Source organism: Rissa tridactyla, chromosome 15 (assembly GCF_028500815.1).
Source record: "Rissa tridactyla isolate bRisTri1 chromosome 15, bRisTri1.patW.cur.20221130, whole genome shotgun sequence".
NCBI classification, from domain to species: domain Eukaryota; kingdom Metazoa; phylum Chordata; class Aves; order Charadriiformes; family Laridae; genus Rissa; species Rissa tridactyla.
The window spans coordinates 7,282,019-7,307,604 of record NC_071480.1 but is presented as its reverse complement, the minus strand read 5'-3'; the positions used below and the strand labels follow the sequence as shown (position 1 = coordinate 7,307,604).

Genomic DNA, 25,586 nt, shown 5'->3' with positions numbered 1-25,586 from the left:
ATTGCAGTAATTAAACCTCATTTACGGCGCTCGAGTACAAAAGTAGAAGAGCAAACAGTGGTGGCTGTTTGCATTTATTCATCTGCAAACTATGCAATTAGCATCGCGGAGCTGGGAAAGAAGAGCACGATTGTTCCGTGTCCCCCCGCCCAGCCCCGCTCCCTCGCCAGGAGCTGAGCTCATGTTCCCGGACCAGTAAAGGGGGCAGCAGCTGGGAACCACCTCTCAAAATGAAGTTATTTCCCCCTCCGTGGCATCGGGCCAGGGGGAAAAAGGGACGGGGCGATGCTTTGCTGAACTTCTCCGACCCTGTGGAAGGGCTGTGGGTGCTGCAGGGAGAGGCCGGGGCAGGGGAGGTCGGTCACCGGAGCCGAGCTGTTGGGCTTGGCAGCACCCAAAAGGTGCCGTCCCCCATCTCCCGGGGACAGCTGGGTTGTTCACAGCAGCAGGTAGGTTGGGATTTCCCTCGCCCTTCCCTTTCCCAGGTTTTGCTGCAAAAACCTACGAGCCATCGGGTCTCCCAGGGGAGCCCCCGGCTCCTCCTGTGCAGCCCCTCGCTCCTGGCACCCCAGGGAGGGGGCAGCAGTGGCCGCCCACCCCTCCAGAGGCAGGTTCTTGCTGGTTTTGAACAAGGACAGACCTCAACAGAAGGGTTTAGGAACTCGCTGCTCCCACTCCTTTGCAGCTCAAGGCCCACGCGTTCAGCCACCTTCCTAGGAATGACCCTGAGGAATCCAAACATCATTAACGTTATTCCGCTGCAGAAAAAGAAAAAAAATCTTCATTTTCAAAGAGAAGAATTCAATTATCTCTGTTATTCTTGTGCTATGAAAAGACTGCGCTGAAGTTGCCAAGAAATAAAGGACACGGTAAAATGGTGTTGTAGGTAAGCAGTGTTTAAACCCAGCCCTGTCCCAGGAGGGACAAGCAGGACCCCTAGAGAGCTGCTGTCACCCTCCTCTTCCTCACCAGCAGGACTCCTTAGGGACATGGTTTAGCAGTGGACTTGGCAGTGTTAGGTGGAAGAAATTCTCTCCTGTGAGGGCGGTGAGCCCCTGGCCCAGGTTGCCCAGAGAAGCTGTGGCTGCCCCATCCCTGGAGGGGTTCAAGGCCAGGCTGGATGGGGCTTGGAGCAACCTGGGCTGGTGGGGGGTGTCCCTGCCCAGGGCAGGGGGTGCCACTGGGTGGGCTTTAAGGTCCCTTCCAGCCCAAACCATTCTGTGATTCTATCTTAAGGGTCTTTTCCAACCTAAATGATTCTAACTCCAGCAAAGCCACGTGGGCACGCATCAGTGAGCACCCAGGAGGTGTGGGAATCCCTGGGGACAGGAATCCCTCGGCTCCAGCAGCCCAGACTGAGCCTGGTCGTGGCTGTGTCTGCAGGGCTGGCACGTCTCCGCACTCACCTGCACGCTCCAGCAAGGGGCTGGGGGCGGGGGGAGGCAGCACCAGCCGTCCCTGGATGCCATTCCATGCCCCCCTCCAGCCACAACAGCTGCCCGTCGAGCCGTGGCACACGCCGGGCAGCCTGCACGCACCAGGGAAAGAGCACGGAAAATAAAGACAGCCTTGACAGATGTCCCGTGAACTGGGGTTTATACGGAGCCCTGGGGGCTGCCAGATCCGCCTGGCTCCCTGCGGGCGCACCGTCACCTCCAGCCAGCGGGACCCCGTCCAGCCCAGCCCCTGGCACAGCGCTGCCCGCCGGGGAGCCGGCCGGTGCCAAGGGCGGCAGCAGGGATGGGGAAAAGAATGAGACAACAGTCGGAACTACTCACAGAGGCAAAATTTAATGGCAAGTCATCTTCCCTCCTTTATTACACCTTGGTTAGCCAAACAAAACAAAACAAACAAAAAAAAAATTCTGCAGGTAAAAAAAGTTTTAATGGTCACACAGCACTTTATACATATATCGTAAGCAACCAAGCATCCACATCTGCACGTGAACGACACACCTCTAAGCATGGCCTCAATAGTCAGGTCTTTTTTTTTTTTCTTTTTTTTTTTTTTTTTTTTTCATTAAATACTGTACAGAATCAAGGCTACAAACTGATTTTTGTAATGCTTCTTCCCCCAACCCCAGCACTTAAAACAGTTACAGGCTGCTCTCATTTGTACATCACACAGTCGTGTAGCCAATTTTAAGGCTAACAATATGCATCATGCTTTGGCTTTTTTTTTTTTGTGTGGTTTTTTTTTTTTAATTATTTTTTAAGGTTTTAGCCTTTTAAATTTTGTTACCCTTAAATATTACATACATACACAAAAAAATTACATAGCTGCAGTGTGCTCACCACCAACCTCATCACCCAGGAGCTTCACATTATCAAAAGCTTTAGAAAATTTGTAAACCTCTGTGCACGCTTGAGTTTGGGACAGCCGGCTACAGAGAGCGAGCGATGCCAGGGGGCAGCAGCCAGGGAGCAGCATCCCCTTTCCAGAAGGCCAATACAGACCAATACACACCTCCCAGGCAGGAAGCCCCAGGAACCTGTGCAAAAGCTCTTGATTAGCGTCAGAAGAAATAAAGAGATTTCTTGAGCGAAGGGGAGGACTTGAAGGGTCTGAGGAGCTCACGCCAGCAGCCTGCCCCCCCCTCCCCAGGCCCGAGCAGCCCCTGCCAACCGCCTTCCCCGTGAGCTGGGAGCTGCAGAGAGCCAAGGGTGGGCAAAGCAGGGAACCCCAGAGCTCCTCCGTCCCTCTGATGGACTTTTAAAACCACGGCTCAGCCCTAAAAGGGTTTTCTCCCTCCCTCCCTGGCCGGTGGGGCTAAGGCCACCTGGCAGAGGGGACAGAGGAAGTCAGCATTTGCAGATCACGAACCGCAATTTTGTCTGGTGAGTAAGCGGTTTAATTATTTGTGGAACAAGCCTCTCCGCCTGCCCTTCCCCTGCCCTGAAGCAGCAGCCTCACCCCTCTGCCCCAGTCGGCCCTTTATGTTTTGGAGACGCTCCTGGCTCAAAGGGATCCATTCACTGAGCACCAGCCACAGCCAGAAAGCGGCCGCGAGTTACTCGTGCAGTTGGCACTGCCCTGCCTGTGGCTCCCAGCATCTCTCTGCACCCTGATGGGGGTGTCCGCTGTGCTGCCAGACCCCCTGCTGCCGGGCAGGGAGGGCTCCCGCTGCCGGAGCCGCAGAGTGGGCGATCCACCCACAGCCCAGGGCTTGGAGAGCCCTGCACGCCCAGGTCTTCCTTCACAGCCAAGCTCTGCTTCCTCCAGAGCACTGGGACATGCCTTCCAAAATCCCAGTAGTGGGTGGTGACATGAGAAGGGCTTTGCACAGCCAGCCCCAGCTCCGGACCATCACGGGGGCAGCGGGAAATAGCAGGCGCCGGGTGGGGGGATTTGGGACAGCGGGTGCAGATCCCGGTGTTTCAAGGAGCAGAAAGCTCTGTGCAAACGTGCTGAGATGCCCCTGCTGTTCTCCGTTTCAAAACCAGGCAGCCACATCCTAGCCTGAGGTGGAGGGAAGGGAACGCAGCCATATTGAGCAAGAGCAAAGGAGAGTTTTGTCTCTCCATCCTTACTTCTGGCAGAGCCATCTGCTCAGCCCGACTCCTCCCCGGGAAGCCCGGCACCGCTGGCTCCAAGGACCTACGGACTCTCCCCGACAGACTGTGCTAAGCGGGTGCTTCTCCAATGCCTAACCATTGGGCAAACGCAGTAGTGCTGGAGTGCGATCTCCCAGCTGCAGAAGTGAAATTAAGTGCGCGCACACAGAAGAGGAGGCTTCAGGAAGGTGTCTTGAGCAGGAGACTCTGGCAAGTCACTGCTTCAAAGTGCTCACGGTCACCGGCTCAGCCAGCGCTCTGCTGCCGAAACACGGGCTGACCTCGCCAGCCGTTTCCCAGCGCTGCAGTTGAGATTAGGGATAGTATGTGCTGTGCCCACAACGCTGCCGACCACAGTGGCCCCAGGCCACCACGGGAAACGGCTGGCGAGGGAAGGAACTGATAACAGTCCGCACCAGTGTCTGATGCGCTCCAGTTGCTGGCTGAGTAACAGCAAAGGAACGGTGACAAACTGCTGCTACAACAGGACCTCGTAATGACACCACAGCTCCTTTCCCTTAGGTGACCCTGGCTCAAACAGCTCCGAAATACCCATCTATGGCCAAGCAATGGAGAAGCAGCAGCCATGCCAGGTTCACCATCCTGACTAGGTCTACAATACGCCCCAAGATCAGCCGCTGCCACCTGCCGAGGCGGAGATCCGGGGTAGGTGTAGTGCTGTGTGACAGCCAGGATGGCTGGCAACCAAAGATGCGGATACCTAAGTAATAAGGGCAGAACCCTGAATCCCATGTATTTCTAGAAGACAGGCATGCATGGTGGGGAAAGGGAGATTCACCTTACTCTGGAGATAAAGTGTGCATGGCTAGAATTGCTTCCAGAAGACTGACCAGAAGTTGCAGAACTGGATGGAAACCGCAGGGCAGCACAAGTGCTAGCGCAGAGCTCTGCTTCTGCCTACCAAGTCCTGATCAGAAGAACCTTGTATCTTTCGGTGAACAACTAAGACTAGAGCAACTCCGTATGGTGTAGACAACTTCAATGCAAACACAATCCAATGTCTAAGTACATATAAGCTGGGGTAGACTTCATAAAACCCATGGTAACACAGAGAAAAATGAAAGATTGGGAGGGCATCGCCCTTCACTTCCAGATACTACAGCAATCACTTCTTCTGGCTTGAACCCCACCAGAACAAACTGCTGGGTGTAGTGCTGGGTGGGAAGAGTCCTTGTGTGGGAAGGTGCCCCAAGATGAAAGTGCAGAGGGAACGTGGCTGCAAGACTGCTTCTGTGCAGGTCTCAAATCTTACCATTGCAGGGTCAAACTCACAAGAGGAGCACATACGTGGGACAGGGGGAAGGAAGAAGGGCTGGGGGCAAAGAGTTATTCATGCTTAAACAACCTTTCCAGAGAGGCGCAATCAGGCCTACCACCTTCTTTGGAACAAACCAAGCTGAGGAAGAAAAGCTGGAAGGAGAAGCCAGTTTACTGGTAACAGCGTTTGCCAATTTCCTTTCTGCTGCTTTCCCTTCTCCCCTGCACCTGCCTGTCCCTAACCTCACCGTTTATTTGTCCTCTGTCCACTCTGGGATATTGGCCCCTGCTAAGGCAGCCCGGTACTGCTGCAAGACACCGCGGATGCTTTTAATGAACCCCTTGGACAAGGGGAAGAGGGGGAACCCGATATCAGGGTAACCGCTCTTCTCCGGAAGGAAACTCCTGTAGCTCTTTCTCCTTTTCTTTGGTTTCACACTAGGCTGCAAGGCAGAGTCCTGGGCAGCCTTCCCCTCGTCCGTTCGGTCTCTGGCCAGGTCTACCCCCCTGGCTTGGCCTGTGCTCTCCGAGTCTGAGTACTGTTGGAGATCACCGACGTTGGACGTCGAGGTTGTGAATTCCGACTCGTCCAGCTCCTCTTTCCCATCAAGTGCAGAGTCGGAAAGCTCGGCGGCTGCCCCCTGCTCTGAGCTGCTGCCGTATTCCCCCAGCGATCCCACATTGTCTCCTGGGCTCTCAGCCAGGGTGCCGCAGGCGGAGAGAAGAGAGGCAGAATCTGCCCCGTTGGCCTGTTCGTGGCTCCGCTCCACCAGCTCGTTTGTCTCCAGCCAGGACTCGATGCGGGACACCAGACGCCAGCCGTTGCAGCGAAAATGCTCACGGATTTCATGCTCAAAGACTTCCACTGGCCTACGCAGCAGCTGCATCATGGACTGCACCACCCGGATCAGGGTCATCTCATTGTAGCAGCGACTATTCTCATAGCCCTCCTGGAGGCCCCGGTCACTGTCAAAGCCCGCCTCATTGTAGTAGGGCTCATTCACTAGGATGAGACCTGCCAAGAGAAGAGGAGACCAAGGGGTTAAGGGAGGAACTTTACTGTGAATCCTCATCCAAAGCAGACACTGCTGGGCTCTGATTTCTGCCCAGGTGGTTGAGGTTCGAGGGTCACAGCATGGCTTCGCAGAGGCACCATGTCAGCTTCACCCCCAGCCCTCAAAGAACCACAGGAGAACACATTCCAGGGAAGCCATGCTTTGAGTTCAGGCAGGTAGCAGAGGCCAGGTTAGACAACCAGGAATCTGCAAGATGCACTGGACTGGTATCACAAGGGCAGTGGGGATCTCAGATGTCTGCTACCAAGAGCAGCACTCAAGATCCTTGGCTGGCAAGAGTAGCCTTCCACCAGTGGGATGCAGAGGGCACACAACAGCAGAGTAGGTCAAAAGGGCAGAAGGGGAAAGGTTTCACAGCTCCTATCCCTTCCTCCTCCCACTAGTAAAAAACCCACAAACACACCCAAAGCTTTTTTTCTTAAATAGGTTTTGTTGTTTTTTTTCCCCTCCTCTTAATCAGAACAAAGGCCGATCTCCAGTAACAGGCTTTGAGCTGGCTGGGTCCTACCCTATCCAGCACAGTCCCATCAGACAGTGCAGTTCTGAGACAGTGCATACTGCGACAAGTCACCCGTACCAAGCTTTCTCCTGCTTGCTTCTGCTCTAATGTAATTACACGTATGGAGCAATGGCACCAGTACTGCCAGGCTGCTGGCAGCCTGCCACCAACTGCATTAGAGCTGGTGGAGGCAAGATCATGTCTCCCAAAGCCCAGGCAGCAGGAGGGGGAGAGGAGATTTTTCCACTAGCACTGAGTAGCTCCACTTAAACATTTAGTATTTCATTTTCTAAATTTGGATCCTCAGCTTTGTAAATGACAAAAGGCTTTTCTCGCGGTGTCGTTCCCCCACAGGAAGATGCAGGTGGACTGTGAGACTTCAGAGGAGCACGAGTCGCTTGTGGACTCAAGACGGGAGCCTTTGCTCTGTGTCAAAGGTTCCTCAAGTCACATGCCTGGGCTCCCCGCACAGAAAGTTGGCCTTGAGGAAGAAATTTGATTTAGTCTGCTCTCAAATTAGATATGGCAGGGCAAAGCCCTATGGCAGGAAGCCCTAGGGCTGGTCTAGACACACCCCTGATTATTCTCTGCTTTGGAAGGAGCATAAACACCACCATCGTGTGCAAAAACATGCCCAGTGTAGGATGGGCGGGTGACTCAGTGGGGATAAAAAACAGTCCTGCGAATGCAGCCCAGTTTAGCAACTTCAACTAACTTCAGTTACTGGCTGAGGACACAGTGGTTCAGCCTTTGTCATCTCAGAATAATAAGGAAAACTGCTCTGTGCTTAGCTGCCGCAGTGAGAAGAAGAGAAAGCATTGTGTCAGAGACCTGGGATGCAGCCAAAAATCAGGGCATGAGAAAAGCTTGCACCTGCTTCGACATATGAACTGGAGAGATAAGGACATTGCTTTGTCCAGCAAGGTGAGAGCAAAAGGCACCACTAACCCAACTGGGGAGGCAGATTCCAATTGTGTGTCCCCCCCAACAAGCCTGCATTCCCTCCTCCCCCTGCCTTTTCCTGTCCCACAGGCTCTGTGGGAGCATTTACCTTGGATGGAGATGAGTACTTGAAGGAGACTGGATTTACTGGTCCACCTTTCTGTCCCCTGAAATGCACATACAAACGTGTTAAAGGGCTGAAGCACCATCAGTTTGCTCTGTGATAACTGTTAGATGAAGCGAGGCCCCAGCTTCTCTGTATTCTTATCGCTAAGGTCCTGTGGCTCGCAGCAGGAACAAGGGACTGACTCAACAAGCACGTGATGAGCTAGTGTCCTGTTGTACCAATCCATCTCTCCATTACTTTTTGCCAGCACCGCACCCCATCAGGGCAGTTCTGCCTGGAACGCTGTAACCCTACACACCAGACACCCCCCCCCAGCCATCCTGTCCATCTACCTGCCCAAAACACAGCATTTCCCTGGCTCTGTTTATTCCAAGTCTCCAGCTGGACTCTGTGCCACACTACACGATTTGTCTGCAGTGTGGGAGACAGGGACCCAAACCACAGGAGAACACCCCATGCTGGTGTTGGCATCTCTGCTCTATCCAACTGTGACACAGCCCAGCTGGTCTGACCACGGGCTTCTCATCAAGGAAGGACAGACAAGAGCCAAATACAGTCCCAGGAGAAGCCAAATTACACCAGTTACCCGCTCCAAACATCTAAAACAGAGCCCAAAGCCAGAGCTATCTGCAGCTCAAGTGCCACCTGAGACCAGAAGCCACCCAGGACTCTTGGCCTGGTAAGAAGTGGCTTGTTCCAAAAGCAGCCTAGCACAACCACCGCTCCCCACACATGGGCAGATGAAAGCATTACCTTGCCTATCCACGTCCCCAAAAGGCTGACACACACTTTGCCATTGTCGTAGAGGTTGGGATTCAGTCTCCCACTGCACTGGGAGAGGTAGCGGAAGAGAGGCGGCACAGCAGGGTAGATGTTGGGGAGCTGGATATCGAAGAGAAAGAGGCCATCTTCATAGGGCGTGCGCGTGGGCCCTTTGATAAGTGCTGAGAAGAGATCCTGTGGAGAAAGGCAATATAAGCCAGGTGCTACAGAATGTCCTCTTACCCTGGCAGCGTTGTATTTACACAGAGAGAGAGGGGATGCAACTGACTCCTGCAAGAGTCACCTTCCCCCTAGAAGCTGAGCTTCTACCATGGCCTGATGGCAGACCAAGCCTTCGGATCTGAATCAGGGCTTCAGAGGACACCCAGAAACCCCCAACGTGCTCAGTGGTTCCATCAGCCCCTCGCTGCCTGCCTGCCTTTCCTCATCAGTGGGACAGGCAGCCCAGCCGGCAAAGCACCCGAGATAGGCTTCCTGTGATGAGGAGCTCCCTACTGTTTGTCACCCTGACTTGGGAAATATGAAAGCAGCCGGTTACGGTAATTACAGCCATATTTCACATGCTGCACACATTCCTGCAGCTCTAATTCAAAGGATTAAGGCTAAGCAGGGAATTCCAAAGAAAGCAATCCGGATGCTGAGCCCAGCACTAACACACAGGCATTTGAGAGCAGACACTTGCCATTCGATCCTCGAAGGTTTTAACCATGATGCCATCAGGCAGGGAGGTGGCCAGGAGAGCCATCTCTTTCCGCACGGTGCTAAAGAACTTCTTTGCTTCTGGGGGCTGGAACTCCATTTTCTTGAAGGCATGGGTATCTGCGGGGCAAAGAGGAGAATGGGATTAAAGTCTGTCTTTGGAAACTGCCACAGGTTCCTCATGAAGGCAAATCTATCCAATGTGTTAAACCTACCATTTGGAAGAAAAGAGTTTACTTGCTTTGGGCTGAGCCTGGAGCCAGCCCAGACATTATTTGATTCACCCCCCTGCCCCCCAGCACCGTACAGCAGCCACAACCTGCGTCTCCGGTTCTCATGGTCCCACACAACATTGTCCCTGTGCCCCACAAGGAGCCCTGTCCCACAGCTGGGACAACGATGCATCGCACAAAGTGATGACCCTTTCTCTGCAAAACCTAAGCATAGCTCCTCATCTTTATTTATACCCACCTGGACGTTCAGAACAGTTTGGCCACCTTTCCTTCTCAGTCTGGCCCGGCTGCCTGGCTCGCCGAGCACCTTGGGCTCCACTGTCACCACTATTTCACACAACCAGATGCTCTTTTTTATTTTTGGCTGATTAACATTGGCATAAGTGAACAAGGACACTCACCCACCAAGGACACCCAGCACAAGAACACCAGCTGTTCCTGCTCTGCTTCTCAACCAATCCATTCCTGCAAAAAAGCCTGAACAAACCCTGCAGCTTTCAAGAAAGTATTTATCTGTAATGGAAAGCGACTGATCTCCACAGCCCTCCAAAGTTAGTTACCACCATGGACAAAGGGAAAGCCCACTTCTGTGGCTTGAGAAATTACGGTAGTGCCTAGAGATGCCATCTAAAAGCCAGGTTTAGGTCCTAGAACAGATTGTGCTACAGAAGTTGTTTTCATTTCTCCTCCCCAATTAAATGAGCTGTGAAAAGGACTAGGAATAAGAGAGAATACACAATCCAAAAGGCCCGGAAGCAAAGGCTTTGGTGAAAGAAACACTGCAGGACTAGCAGTGAAAGACAGAGTATCCCACACTGGCCTGACCTGACACACTCACCTGGAGCATACTCCAACACAGAGAAGACTTCTCCCTTGGCACTGGTGAAGGTGACTCCAGGCTTGCCTCCACTCTGCTGGCAGAGCACTGGTGTCTCACTGGGCCACTCCGACCTCACTGGTGTCTGTGCCTCTGCTTTTTCTTCTTTCTTCTCTGTCTCCACCATGGCTTCCATCTTTTCCTCCTCTGCAATAGCCACATTATCCAAGGTCTTCTTTAGATTTTCCTGCAGCTTTTTAATATCGTCCAAGAACTTCTTCTCCCGAGTGGGTTTTTCCAGCTCCACAGTTGGGGAGGTAGGAGAGCCAGTCAGCAGCTGCTCCACAGTCATATTTTTCAGGCTTTCCAAGATCTTGATGGCCTCCTTTAGTTCCCGGAAGCTCTTTGGGGCTCCGTCCTTGCCAGCTTTCTCTGCAGCAAGATCTGCAACTGCCATAGCCACAGCTCCCTGGACTTGTTCCTCTACTTTTTTCACCTCCTCTGCCGGCGGCTCCTCAGGCTCTAACTCCTCAATTTTTGGGTGGTCATCTTCCATGAGGCCATTGTCTGTCTCCCAGCTGTCGCTTTCATCCTCCCACTCAGAGGATGCCCCGCTGGTGCTGCCGTCGACAGAATCGTAGTCTGACTCCTCAATTTCTGATTCAATATTGTATAAGTGCTAAAGGAGAGCAGAGTTACAAGAGACTTAGGCTGAAGCACAGAGTTTTATTAGTTTTTTAAATGCAAGTCAGTTCTCCCCATGAAAAGGGAGCTTCCATCTAGGATCGGTGGGGCTGTTTCAACCCTTACCATCTACACAGGGTGGACTGTGTTTGATCCAAATACTACTCCCAATAACTGGCACAGATTATGAATGAGCATAGCCCCATCCTCCAGTTTTCAAAGTAGGGCATTGGGGGAAAATTAGGGCAAGTTCTAGGAGGGCTGCAGCCATCCCAGTGGCTGGAATCCAGCCAAGGAGAGCACACAGGCACCAAACAGCTACCTGGACGCCCCAGGGTTTCTGAACGCAGAGCTACTTCAGAGGTATTGGGTATCGTCTGCAGAGTTAGTATTTCTGGTCCTGCTTCTGCACCAGCAACTGTGTTGGCACAGAGCCCTGGTTTGGCTGCCTCCGCACTCCATCCTTCCACAGAGACAATGCTGGAACCAGGAAAACACTCCCATACCAGCTTTCTTCTGCTGTGGTCCGCACTACTTGCCATCATAGCTCTCCTATGCTGCTTTAGCTGTTTTATGTCACTACTGCCTAAAATTCAGCTGTGACAATGAAGCCTAACTCAAGCTGCTGAATAAGTTCTTATTTAAAACATTCTCTTCCCCTTCCCTACTGGAGGCTGAACCCATCCACACTCCATCTAGCCTGACCTCTTATAATTCTGCTTTTGCACATGCTGTATCTCTCATAAGGTCCCACTGCAGAGGCTTATAGATATATTCCAGCTACAGGCTCCAACACAGAAGCAGGGGAGCAAGAACAACTTTATAGGGCTGTGTTAGGAGTTACAAGATGGGGCATTTTATCCACAGGCTTCTGACACTTGAATGACAGCCCAAGAATCCTCTTAATCTTGAAAGATATGACCCCAGAGGCTAAAGCGCGTGGACACTCAGTCATCTTGTCAAAGCCTTGAACTGAACCAGCGATGTTCGGCTAGTCCTGTGCCACCCAGAGACAAGCAGCCAGCAGAGGTTAGTTGGGTTCAACACAAGCGACTGGAGGCAGGAAAAGCCATCAAAACTCACTGCCCTCCAAGCTAATCCAAATCTGAGTCGGAAAGTTAATTAGCCAGTTATGCCATCTTTATTTTTAGAGCTGAGAAAAAGCGCCCAGACAACTCGTCTCTGGGCACATGGACAGGCATTGATATATCACGGTTTTACCAACTGATAATTCACGCTCCTGACATTTCCCCAACTCCCATAATTACGCAGACGAGCAGAATCGAAGGGACTGGCGTGACACAGCAGGAGCTGCTGCAGAGCCCCAGCACCGCAGTGAGAGAACAGCCCTTTGTGGAGCACACATCAGACCTCCGATTGTGCCTGTGATCCAAGCACATGTGACAACAGGGGGAAGGGCGACAGCAGCCTGCTTTGTAAGGCTCTAGTCCACTGTCATAGTGCAGGCATTGACTATTCTACTGTAATTAATGCAGAGCTGCTTGGTTTAAAAAGAAATCTTGATCGAGTGCTTTCTACTTGCAAATGCATCTGCGCAGCGGAGGCAGTGGTGTTCTCTGCCACAGTGATGGAGATGGGACCCTACAGAACAGGTCTTCTCTTATCTTTAGGCTGTCTGCCTTCATTTGAGGCAACAAGGAGAAGAGACATGGGATGAAACTGTACATGGAGTAGCGAATAAGATTACAAGACAGTGCAACAAAAGCCTTAGAACAATGCAGAAGACAAACCAATGGGGTTAAGTGGATTAGTGTAACTACGTCTATATTTTTAAGTTCATACTCAACTCCTTTCCCTCCCTGTCCTGGGAAAAGAATTGGGTGTGATGCCTAGGTTAGCTAAGGTCACAACCTGTGGCTCTAGCCCAGCTTCTGGAGGAGCTTCTTCAGCCAAGAAAAACACTACGGTGCCATTTCACAAGCAAGACAGAACAAACAATCTTCTTTCAGCTGTGCCTTAGTTGGGCAACACAGTGAACCTGGTCTCAAGTCAGAACTGATGATCCCCACGGCCTGCAACCCCCTCTGCAAAGCAGCGGGTGCTGGAGGCCAGGAGCGGGGCCACGGTCAGAGCCACAAACACGCAGTGCAGCATGCGAAGGGAGCAACAGTCTGCCCATACCTTCCTATTCTCTATATTCAAGAGCAGTGATGACCAGTTAGTTGCCCGGTCCTCCTGACAAAGAAAGGATTTCCTTGTGCTAACAGAATTGGGAAGCCACCCTACTGTACGGGAAGGCAGCAATAAATACAGCAAGATTCCCTTACCCAATGAATCTCTCTGCACCCAGGATTTAAAACCAAAACTGTCACTCAGTTAAGAATTACAGGGATACCGCGAGCTGGAACAGGACCTCACCTGTGGCAGAATGATAGTCTTCGAGTTATCAGCCCACACCACTTCCACTTTACTGCTGACATCCACACGAGCCACCTGTCCGACTGAAGGCTGGGGAAACAAGAGCAGTTTGTCAGTCCCTTTTTCCCAGGCATTTCAGTGCAGAGCCAGGAAGGTTTCGAGAAACAAGACATTCCCCAGGCTGGAGACCCACCTAAAGCAATGCTTGCAGCCTGTTGCAGAAGTGACAGGAGTCCTGAGGTCCCATGCCAAGGGGGAGAAGAATCCTACAAAGAGGGTTTCCATGAGAAACCCCACAACACTGCCACGGAGATGGGGGAAATTCCCCCTGGCAAGGAGAGGAGCAGGAGGGCTGGCCTGGCAGCAGATCCTGACTTCTGATCAGGACCAGGGCCATTGCAGGGCTGTGGCCTTCCCAAAGGCAGCACAGCTGGGGTTGTGCCAACAAGGGAACAGGACCTTTCTCTGAATCGGGCTGCCCTCTACTGGGGTGCCAGCGGCTGTCCCTGCACTCCGACACCCAGCATCAGGGGCTCCCAGCAGCTTCTCCCAGCAGAGAGGGGGGAGGCGAGAACAGACAAGTCACCGTTGGCACAGGGTGTGCACAGTAAGTAGCATCTTGCACTGGAAGGTTATTTAGGTCAGCTGAGCAAGCTCGGATGTGTTTCATGCTGCTGAAACTAGAACCACAATAGGAGCCACACAACACCTTTTAACCCTTTTAGGGCAGCAGTCTCAAAAGCTGGAGGTCTTCCCTGCACAGTAAGGAAGCCTGTTTCCTAGCAAAGAGTGCATCCTCTACAATAGAAATTGTTCCTCCTTCCTCCCCAGGAGATCAATCAGCTCAACAAAATTAACATGCACATAATAACTCAGATAAAAACCAGAAGCTCAAGTCTTCTGTTGCCAAGTGAAACTGGTTTCATGACAAATCCACCTTCACTCTTGGCTCAGGAGCCCACAGAATATCCTCATATTAGAAGTTACTCTGAAATCATAAGCAAGAGTTTTATTAAAAGCCCTCAGGCATACGTTTGATTCTTGTCTCAACTTTGTTCTTGCTCTGCTATGGACTCCATCACCAAGGTCAAAGGGTTTCAAAGTTACATCTCCACCAGACTTAGAAATGTGGTATCTTACTCAGGACAGCAGGGGACACTGATACAAAATTAGCAAGCTCCGGAGTTTAGGATGCCCATGTGGGGCTTAGGGCCTCCTATTGACTCTTTCAAGGGTCTCCATTAATACCTGGTGACAATACGGTCACATAAACTGTGCCCAGAACCTACCTCATCTTCCTTAGCTGTGGCTCCGTCTGAGTTGCCAATGCGAATCACAATGTCAGTAGTGCGGAAGCGAAAGTCTGGATGATCAGCAATATCATACACACTCACATCCTCCTCCTCCCCGATCAGCTGCATTGGAGACAGAATGTGAACATGTCAGCCCCAGGATGCTGCGCTGACCTTCAGAGCACCCCTTCAACAAGCAAAAGTACTTTGTGTTATATTTTTGTCAATTTTCAGTTGCTCCAACAGCCTGCAAGGAGCTGCTAATGTCCCTTCTTGTCACCTCATCCTGGAGCACATCCATCAAGGCACAACAACGAAAGAAAGCAGATATTCTGTGTCATCTGCTCCCCCTCACCTTTACTTCAGGTTCCACGTCACTATGATTGTGAGACATGCAAGAACAACATTTTATTCCCTTCTGAACACCCAGATTTCTCAAAGCAGTTCATTGGGGCGCAAAGGGTTAGAGTTTACTTTTGAAATGATCTAAGGCAACAGGAAGCGTCTGACAAAAAACTTGCCAATTAATGGGAAACATCTTTCCTTTGATTTCTCCTGGAGAAAGAGAACCAGGAGCCCACAAATAACGAGAAATGGGTACAGAGGAGCATGCCCCCAGGTCAGACTGATGTTCTGCTTCTGGATATAAAGGGCCCTGCTCAGCTATGGCAATGCAGTCTCCCATCCTAAGGCAGAAAGCAGTACACCAGATTTGTGTGGATCGAGTCCCCCTCTCATCTCCAACTAGACTGGAGTCTGTCAGGACGCTGCAGAGTACAGTGTTCTCACAAGCCCCGGGAAAAAGGTAATAATGTCTGGCAGAGGCAAGCAGGACAACATGCAATAGATTCTCTTTCCATGAACTAGCAAAGACACGGGAAGGAAAAATTCTTATAGTGAACTCAAGAAATCAACTCTCTGTGACAACTTCAGCAAAAATCTTCATCTATACCAAAGCCTGATGTTGACTATGGGATGTAAACCCTCTGCCTGGCCTTCGCTGCCTTGCAGGCATCTACAAATATGAAGCAACATCACCTTGAGCTAAGCCTCCCAGGCCCCAAAGCACACTGCTGTTCCCATCCTCAAGGACAAACTGCACTGCAGCGCTGACTCCCAGCTTATCTGTGTTTATGTGTGAAGTTTATGCTGTTTTGCATCTGCTTTCTCTGAGCTGGTTCCAACAGGCACTGGCTCCTGCACTTACCTCCACATCATCTCCACTGGATTTCAACTTGAACCACTTCACCACACAGGTACGGCCGATATGGTCACCAGACTGCACGACTCCATATAACCCAGGGTCCTGGGAGCTCTGAGCTTTTGGTCATAACAGTAGGGAAGAAAATAAACAAGTTAAGTGGAGGAGCACAGGCTTCACACAGCAACTGAGGCTGTCAGCTCCCAAGCCCCCACAGCTGAAACCTTCCATTTGTGGACGGCATGAGAAGAACTAGTTCTTCCTACACAGTCAAAATTGTACTTGGCTAACAAGTTGCATTTTAATGGGGCGTGGAGTGATGACAAAGTAAGGTTATGTTGCATTGGACTGGGTGAACACATTCACTTTGGGACCACTTTGGAGCTCCATCACCAAGAGAAAACACACTGTCACCTTAGCGCTCTGCTCTCCAAATTAGCTCTACACCAAGACTGCCAGAGTTTCTGGACAGGCTTGGCCAAGAGCTCCTTGAGAGCAGCTCTGCCTGCCAAGGTCCTCATCTAGATATGCATCACCCAGAACAGCTTTTCTTCTCTGGAAAAATGGACTGGACAAAGGTGGAAGGCAGGCAGGTATATGTGTGCGTAAGCATGCATCGGGGATCAACAGCATCAAAGCTGGACCACCTCTCCAGGCCTGGGCTGTTACCCAGCACACTGGTAGCCAGACATCTTTCAGGTTTATCTGGCTGACAAGGATCTACCTCCCACATCCTTAGTGGGGGAATGCAAGGAACTGTGGGCATCCCAGACTGCTTGGGGAGTATGTTTGACAGGCAGAGGAATACAGATTCCCAGAGACCGAACTAGAATGGTAGAGCTTGAGTTGATGGATAACTTTAGTTTCCACAAACTACGTCTAACTCACAAGACCAGTCAGACTATTAGTCATCAGAAATGGCCATGCAAAACAGCATCTATTTTTGCTAAGCTAGCTTTCCCTCTTCCCAACCTGACAATATCTTGTGCTCCCCACTGTTGAAGGGCTATTCCCTGCTAGAAAAGAAGAGGAGCTGAGGGCCAGATGGTGTGCCATCAATATTTCATATCCAAAAGCCGTAAGTCTGCTTGAACTTGTACTGTGACCCTCACTAGTGTCACCAATTGGTTTGGTGAAGAAAAGGGATGCAAAAAGATGCCTCTGGATCCCGAAAACCTCCAAGAAAAAAAGGAGGGTTGTGACAGATAAGCCATACAGAGAAAGCAGCCTGCAGTGAGCTGTTCACTTCTCCCCTCGTTCCACGGGAGAGCTCAGAGCCATTTGGACTTTCAAGAAGACGGGCCACCTCTACTCTACAGAAATACTGAGAATCATAGCTTTGCTCCTTGGCATTTATTCCTTCCACATCTTGCCTGTTGTCATAGTTCAACTTTGGTATTTAAATAACGGTTCTCTGCTGACATTCACATCAAATCAGCTGAATAGCTGTCTGTCCCTTGTTAGGGTCTTGTGCCTACCTCAAGTACTACTAACGGCTACCATGAAAGGGCTACAATGTACATTAGGAGATCCAGATTGAAGAATACTTTGCAATTAAGAGCATGTTTGTTCCCTGAGGAGAGCATTGTTTTGACACCCAATACCTCTTTTGTCCACCACAAAATCCCCAGGGCAAAACTCGTTGTTGTCCAGATGATGGACTGGAATCAGCTCGTTGGAGCGAATGTTTGTCTCCACGGTGCCATCCTGCCACATCACGTCAGCCGAAGTCATCGTGGTCACCACTTCTACAGCAACCCTGGCAACACAGAAAGGCAGTGAGTTACCAGAGGGAACGTGTATGAGCACAATCAGAACGTGATGCTGCCGACATCAGGAATCTAGATGGATCTTGGGAACACAAAGGTACACATATCAGCAGGCTGGGAATTAAGTCAGGAAACCCCATCTCGTCCTCCCTGTGGAAGCAGCTACACAGCAGGCTTTGTTTTGACGGGTTCTCAATCACTGCAGGTGTTACATTGCTGCAAGCCTATACTGCAGGAAGAATTACCTTCCAGGGAGCCAATGCTGAGCTCACTTTTATTTTGAGCGGAGCAAATTAGCATCTACCAGCATCCACTTTCTACCCCGGCAGAGGCAAGACAGGAGCTTCAAATACTTTGAAACTTAAGATCTTCTCCAGTGAAGCACCTTCTAGCCTGGCAGTCTGAGGTGTCTTTGAAGCTAGAGGAGCATGAGACTGGAAAGGAAAGATAAAGCCACATCCACCTCAGCCCTTCCAGAAATTAAAAAAAAAAAAAAAAAGGAGCAACATACTGACTGTGGCTAAAGGGTTTTGTTTAAAAGAGAAAAGTCTCCTTCCCAGCTGTTCAAACACATACATGTGTGTCTCTGCAGCCCAGAAATGAAACCCAAACACGCAACAATAGACCACATGCTGCTACTCTGCTGTGGAGCTTGACAGAGCTGCTTGAAGAGGCGAGTTGCTCGGGGCAGGAGGAACAGAGCTGCAGCCAAGCTGGACGGACTCTTCTACTGAGCCCTCCACCATTTTCATCTCTCCTACAGCACAGAACAAATTGAATCCCATGCTGATTTTAAATCTTCTCTTTATTTTGCTGGCCAGGCCTTTGAGACACAACACAAGTGCCATATTTATGTTGGTTGCAAGTCAAGCCCTAAAGAAGGCACAACAGGCAAATACAACTGTTTTCCCCCAGCCCTGTTTTTATGAACATCAGAGAAATATTTTCAAGTGGAAATAACATGAAGTTTCTAGTAGGGCCAGCACTCAACAGCAGAAACTATCAGAGAAGGAAGCCTGTAAGGGGTCCAGTGCGGCGGGTGACGTGCCAACAGATGGTTCCCTGGGGAAAGTGGGGACACGCAGAGCTGAGGATGGGAGAGCAGAAAGGCAGGTCACCCAAGGAAATGATACTGCCCTGTTTGCAGCGCAGTTTATGCTGCTTCACAAACAAAAATCACAACTTGACATTGATAAAAATCCCTGCGTATCCTCACTAAAAAATAACCAGAGGTCTATGTGCTGCCTTGAGAGCTGCAGCAGGTCTCTAAACGATGGCAAAGCCACACGCTGAGTTGGCCCCCTGCAGTCAGAGATGCTCATGAGCTGACACATCAGATCTGGTGACTAACTGCAGCAAGCCCATCCACTTTGCATTTCTCAGCAGCGCTTGGCAGCACACCTACTGATGGTCTCACCAGCTTCATCTGAATATTCAAACGGCAACGACGGCTCAGAGTGAGCTGTGACCAGCTGCCACACGTGCCCTTCAAACCATCAGCTGGGTTTTCACATTCAGTGCTGAAAAAGCCTCTATTTCTTATTAGCTGTAACACGGTCATCTCTAAAGTGTCCCAACATCTGACACAGCATTTCCTTGTATGGAGCTGCCCAGATCCAGCATGGGAATCTCCCGGTGTGGTCACAGGGATTTCTTCCCACTGCCTGTATGGGCAGAAAGCTACCAGGTTTACCAGCTAAGCTCTCCTGAAAAAAACCTGTAGGAAGGTAGAGGCACTCAGCAAGGGGATGATGAGAAGTGAAAAGTGAAGCGAGAATCGGTTCCCAGGAACTCTACCACACACTCCCGTTTTTTCTTTCACTCGAATACTGCTCTGCTGAGGTTTGTGACCTTCAAATCCAGTTTCTCCAAAACCCACAAGGTCTAAAGGAACAGCTCTCCTTGCACACAGGCAAAGCTAAAATACCTAAAATGTGAGTGAAGTTCATAACATTCTCAAACTACTTGACCCCTTGAATCCTAATGTCACTTTTCTGTGTGTCTCACACATTATCTTGTACTAACGCGTTTCTGATTTAGGATCTGCATACAACTAAGTAGCCCAGGGAAGCCAGCAAGACAGGCTGGCCAGTTGTCAGATGTGTTTGCATCCCTTGAAAACAGTTTAAACATTCTCAAGTTAGGTAAAAGGTAAAAGCTGCTGAGATCCTGTTTTATCTAGAAATGGGGAGATACATGCAATGCCCCCTCCCGCAAGCTGAAATAAATTCCTCCATGGCTCTCAAGGAGTGCACTTTGTTCATTAAAAAAAAAATCCAAAACAATAAAAAGTATACTGCTGGCAAAAAGTTGCAAATCTCTCTCCAGAGCAGGGTAAGGATGACAGATGACCGCAGCGGTGACCCCCTGCCAGCCCAGACCTCCATGCTGATCTGGAGACCTCTCTCCGAGGATGAGCTGCCCATTCCTGCTACCATGGTCTGCCCTCAGCCTCTCTGCAGAAGCTGCCAATGGAGGTAACCAATTAGTGTCATGTTTAAGCTCTACGATCTTTATTCACCTGTCTCTTTCTCTGCGTACAGAGTCTAGCGCAGCACAGATATTCTGCCGATGCCCTGAGGCATAGCTGAAATAGAATAGCATCAGTGTCATGTCACGGGGCCCCAGTTTCATCAGAAGCTGGGCTGAGACCAAGCTGATTTCACACAGGCCACTGCACAGTCATCACAAGATAATCGCTGTTGGTTACTACCAGGCGGTGTCCTAGCATGAGGCACACCATCACCCTCTACCCAAGCTGAGGAGTTGGTTTTACATCTGAGAACTTTGATAAGGGAGATTGGGGCAAGTATACCTGGGTTTGGAAATCCAACTCACCTGTCTCCTGGCTTAAACTCTCGTGAAATCTTGGTCTTCTTTTTCTTGTGCTTCCGCTTCAAGTTTTTGATGGAAAGAGGGATGCTTTTCTTGCGGCCAGTGCCGCTGCCACTCTGGGACGAGGCAGTGGAGCTAGCAGAAGAGGTGACAGAACTAGTGTCATCAGTGTCATCAGCTGCCTCATCATCAGCATCTTGCTCCATGGACTGAAGCCGGTAGTCAGATGACCCTTCGTCTTTCAGCAGAAAGGGAGGCTGCTGCTGTCGTGCTGCTGCTCCCCCTTTCTCCTTCCCTGTTTCTTCAGGCTGCTCCTCCTTTCTCTCCCCAGGACTTGGTGCACTGTTGGAAGAGTCATCCAGCTCACACTTTGATCCAGGCTTAAGCTCTTCTGATTTTTGGTCAGCAGCTGCAGCAGACTCTTTGTCAGGGGCTTCACTGGTACCCTGAGACTCCGGGGAGCACGACATGATCTTCACTATCTGCTTCTTCAGCAGCCGCCTCACCTAGAGACAGCAAGCATGGGTCAAGACACACTCCCGTACACTCAGCAAGCTGCCAGCCAAGCTGGGGAATGGTTAGTTAGCTTTGTACACAGGGGAAAACAGCACCCCATGGGCCTCTGCGCATTTCACCTGCTCCAGAGTATTCTGCAAACCAGCATCTCACCGCTGCTCTATTCACGAGCAGCACTGGACTAGTCCAAGGAAAGTGAGCTTTGCTCCTTAAGGCTATTTTAAGCATGTTCTGAACTTTTTGTTATAGAAGGTCACAAGAGGCTGCAGAAGTTAATCTATATAACAGAGCTATGCAGGGAGGTCACCATCCCCACTGATGATATCCTGTTATTCTAGGAAGACCGCTGCTCTACAGCCAGCATGCAGAAGCCATAGCATGACTCATTTGGCCTAGGAAGCAGAGACTTCTTTCTTGTCTCACTGTAGCAAGGATTTAACTGAACAGTTCGGCTCCATGAGAAACCTGAGGTTATGCTGATGAAAACAACATGTGTCTAACAGCCCCGGCTGTCAGAGCGCACCAGCTCCGATACAGTTTGACCCCCTGCAAGGTGACACCTTTACGTTCAAGGTCCTGTTCACGTTCTCTCATGGTATTAGCTGCACGCTTCACTCAGTGCAGTCAGACTGCTGTACAAGGTTACTTTGCTGCTGGCAACATCAACCCATTACTCTTTACAACGATCACTTCAGGAGTCGCATTTCAAACCACATGACTACCAGGAAGATTTCTGCCTTAAAAGTCACAGCGATCAGAAACACTTGAAGTCAATGCCTCCCTCAACCCCTCAACTCACCTTTTTGGCAACTGATCCTTCACCCAGGACACAGTTCCTCTCTGGGCATTCACAGGTGATTTTTGCAGGTTCCACTTTGTCCGGGAACACATAGAGGCACCTTTCCCCGAGCTGCCTTTGGGCATGGTCAAAGCACCCCAGACGCTTTACCCTGGTAGAACAGGAGGACAGCCATGAGCAAAGTGCAAACGCAGTAAGAGAACCTAGCAGTGACCAGGGTCTTCATAAGGCTGGCATGACCTCATGCCAATGGCACTTCTTCTGGGGTGGCAGAAGCCGACATCCCACCAAATCTTTTCCAGCCACACAATTCTAAAGCGGGAAATCTCACCAGGGACCGGGTGGGGATACAAAGGGTTTGGGTGGGACATCAGTCACTCCTCTGCCTCCAGCTCCCCCTCCCAGAGATGGCTGCCAGGAGACATTTGAAGTTGGCATTTCTTAAATTTGGCTTTTTTTTTTTTTTTTTGCTGTCATCCATGAGCTGCTCTCTTCCAGCTAAAGAACTCCAGGCAGGAACCAGACCGCATTGTGCTATTATTACTCATCTGACTTTTCTTTCAGTTTGGTCCAGCCCATTTTTGCAACTGCAGCCGGCAGAGGGCACCAGATGCTCCCTCCGCACCAGCCTGGGTCCAGAGCAGGACACCTTCGCTGCCTACTGCACACGCACAGTTAAGAGATGCAGCCTGCTCCAGACACAAGTGGAAGGACAAGGGAAGAAGTGAGCTGTTGCCAGACACCGCTTTCCTCTATGCACTTGTCAACTCAAGCATCTGCTAAACTAATTTGGAATATACAGGCATGCAAGGCACAAAACCCACTGGAAACAGCAGCAGCAGCATTGTGTCTGCTCAGTTGGTAGGCATGTCACCCATAGTCTGTGCAGGGTGCTGGGAGTAAAAAGGGGTTTTCAACTGATCTCACCTGGACAGTTTCTCCTGGCTGATTACTGAGGGAGGAGGGCTCACACTGTCAGTACCTCCAGGACAGAAGCTTTTAGTGATCCAAGTAACCTTTAGTTCTACCACCTGTACCTACAATGTAAAGAGAGAGTAGGCAATTTAATTTCTCAGAGGCTTTCCTAGACCAGTGTCTAGGATCTGAACATTTACACACAGGAAAGCAGCAAACCTGCTTTTATCATTTAAGATTGCCAAATGCAGTTTCACCACATTCAGGACCACTACAGTGCTCCCATAGCATTGCTCTTGGTAACACCAAGAGCTTCTACAGTTTTTAACTTCAAGAAAGATGACATCTGGGCTTGGGAAGGAAGCTCTAGGATGCACAAATCAGCGGTCCAATGTCACAAAGAGACATGGTAATGGACTTGAAGCTGTTCCCTCTTTCACCAAAGAGTCAGCACCTTTTCTCCCTTTTTGGATAGCGTGCAACATTAAGTTTCAATAGAAGAGGTGCTTCTATTACCCTAACGATCAGCAGTGCTGGCCTCCAAGTGTATTGGCACACCATCACCTTACAGGGTGCTAGCAGGCACCCCTGGGAGGAAAAGCCAAACCACGCTCAAAAGTCCTGTCAGTCCGCAATGAGAACTTTGTCGCTTCAGAACACCACAGCCACCGTGCATTTGCTCTTGGAAGGTTACCATGGCAAGCTGACTCTGCTCCAAAACGCCAGCCAGGGACTGCGCTGTGAAAAAGGTAGCCGTGTGTCAGCTTGTCAGTCCTTACCTCTTCCACCACCACCCTGAACTTGCTCTTTGTGCTCAGAACAGGCTTCACACCCGAGAGCCACTGCACACTGGAGAAGACTTTAGAAGGCCCGATGAGGACTTGCCCAGGATAAAAGCCATATGAATCATCAAAGAAGAGACCCTGTGGGGGAAAGGGAGGAGAAAAAGACAGCATAAAGGATTCTTGCTCTTAAGATTTAAGATTCCAGCATTTCTCTTCTCTCATTCATGATCAGTACGATTAACCATACAGGAAAAGTCCACAAGTCACCCATCTCAAAGCTCATTCCTCTCCTGAAGACAGCCCAGCAGTTCCTATAGCAACCCACTGGCACACATGTATGGCAACTACGACTTAGTGGGAGAGAAGCAAAGGTACCTGGAAGAAACAAAAAATGTGGATTTCCACACAAGTGTTCTCAGTAATAAGGTAGCCAAGGTGGGCTGAGTCCAGGGCAAGGACACCCAGCTCTTTTCCATGCTCTAATTCAAGCACCTACAGCTTTCAGAGCCAGAGGATTCCTACCTTCACTCCTCTGCTTGTCAAATTAAGCTTCTAAGTATTATTTCTGTCTTAAGTGGATTAGTTAATGACAGTTCTTTGAAAAGAAAACAGGACAGTAAACACAACAATTGCTGCCCTAGAGCTCTTTCACACTGATATTTAGAGTGACTTGATGAGTTGAAGATTCAAAGTGTGGGGGCGGACAGAGCAGTTTAGGGTAGATAAAATACTGAGCACAAAACTGTATTGAGTCTTCTAATTTGTCAGAAAGGATAAGAGCAGTGCAACAAGACCTAAGTCAGGTAAGTATCTAACACAGCAATTCTGAGTACGGGATCAAGAGTAACACTGGAGACAACTCATGTTTCAAACCAAACCACAAGTCCCCAGAGGACTACGTACACTTTAAAGGCAGCCTGACTCAAAACAAGGTATCTCAGAACAGGGCACCCAGAAGCTGGATTCTGCTACAGCATCCATTTAGCAAGCAGAAAACACATTGCACAACCAAAGTGGCAGAGACTAAGACACTGGAGAAGAAGAAAACCAGAGCAGCACATCCTATTAAACTGATATTCCATTTACTCTTCAAGAAATAGGCAGCAAATTTTAACTGAAGTGCAGTTTTAGATCAAACGGACCTTTGCTTTGAAGGCTGGGAAGGATAAGAGCTGACTGCATCGCTAGTTCCTAAGAATTGCATGCCATTCTCAGTCAACTGCCAATACCGCTGGAGTAACAAGCGAGCTGTCCTCAGCCTTTGAAGGTGAGAAGTTAGATCCCATCATCACACAGGGAACTATGTTTTACCCAAAAGCTAGAAAAACCTTCCCCACCACATGATTTGGAAAATGCCAGTATTGTGGCAGGTCTCCATTCAGAGAATGCGATGGATTACAACTGCAAGAGAAACAGTATTTTACATTGTCTGGAAATGTGCTTGTAGCAGAACACCTTTTAAACAACATGCCCTTTTCCAGAAGGGGAACAATTTTGAAAGCACTAAATGGAATAAGAGCCTTTTCAAGCATGTACGGATGTAATGAGCAGAGAGTGAACTTAACATCAGCCATCTGACTGCATGTTATGCAAGTTGTTTGCAAAGAAAGCAGCTGGATATACTAATTGTAATACCTCCTCAAAACCTGCTCATTACTAACATCACCTTTAAGCTATATCCTGTTACACTTACTTCAAGTGAAGATCTAGTGAAGTGTTTTTCAGCTGTGATGCATCGTTTAATTTTTACGATTAATAAGTGCCCATGGTTTTGCCTTCCCCCTCCCTCCTGCTGAAAAAGCTTACAACGTGAAGTTGATCAAAAAGACTCTCAGGAGAACCAGAAGCTCACCGAGTCACTGACGTGAGGACAAACGTCATACAGCTTGGCTCCATCTTCTGTGCTCATAGAACACCTGGAAAACAGACAAGAGACATGGTCACATTTCCAGAGCCATCCGTCTCAAAAGCAAACAGCACCAAACTAACTGCCACTGCCTAAGCGGGTCTGTCCACACACCCAGCGGTAGCTCACTGAGCCTTTACGATCCACAGCAAAACTGGTTATAGACAAGCTATAAAAGTGCTGCCTGGTATTTAAAGGTTCCCTTCAGCAGGTAAAAAAGAAATAATTAAGTAATCTGCAGGATGCTGGACAAGATTTGTCTGCTGCAAAGTCCCATTTGTTATTCACACTGACACCGGAACCCAACGGCAATTTAGTATACTTGCTTCAGTAAGAGCTTCATTTCCAGAGCGAGTTCTGGTGGGATTTCAAATGATTCATTAGGAAGAGATTTTGAAAACAGTTACCTCATTTTACATAGCTATGCATGAGCTGGTAACAGAAACCAAGGAAGGTTTCGAATTACACCAGTAACTGCAGGCGTTAGAGAAATGTAG

General features: G+C 49.8%; 1 protein-coding gene across 1 annotated transcript in view; it reads right to left on the bottom strand.

Annotated features, from left to right (window-relative positions):
* Nucleotides 1-1,771: 1,771 nt before the first annotated feature.
* Nucleotides 1,772-25,586, bottom strand: part of UBE2O (ubiquitin conjugating enzyme E2 O) — a 66,863-nt gene continuing 43,048 nt past the window's right edge. Inside the window, exons 5-18 of the mRNA XM_054221412.1 lie at nt 25,036-25,099; nt 23,178-23,321; nt 22,411-22,520; nt 21,484-21,634; nt 20,172-20,674; nt 17,169-17,323; nt 15,571-15,683; nt 14,361-14,486; nt 13,072-13,161; nt 10,030-10,687; nt 8,942-9,078; nt 8,230-8,433; nt 7,459-7,516; nt 1,772-5,847 (exon numbers count right to left, since the gene is read on the bottom strand). Of these exons, the coding sequence (XP_054077387.1) occupies nt 5,084-5,847; nt 7,459-7,516; nt 8,230-8,433; nt 8,942-9,078; nt 10,030-10,687; nt 13,072-13,161; nt 14,361-14,486; nt 15,571-15,683; nt 17,169-17,323; nt 20,172-20,674; nt 21,484-21,634; nt 22,411-22,520; nt 23,178-23,321; nt 25,036-25,099 (3,277 nt within the window). The 3' untranslated portion in view covers nt 1,772-5,083. The remainder of the gene's footprint in view (nt 5,848-7,458; nt 7,517-8,229; nt 8,434-8,941; nt 9,079-10,029; nt 10,688-13,071; nt 13,162-14,360; nt 14,487-15,570; nt 15,684-17,168; nt 17,324-20,171; nt 20,675-21,483; nt 21,635-22,410; nt 22,521-23,177; nt 23,322-25,035; nt 25,100-25,586) is intronic.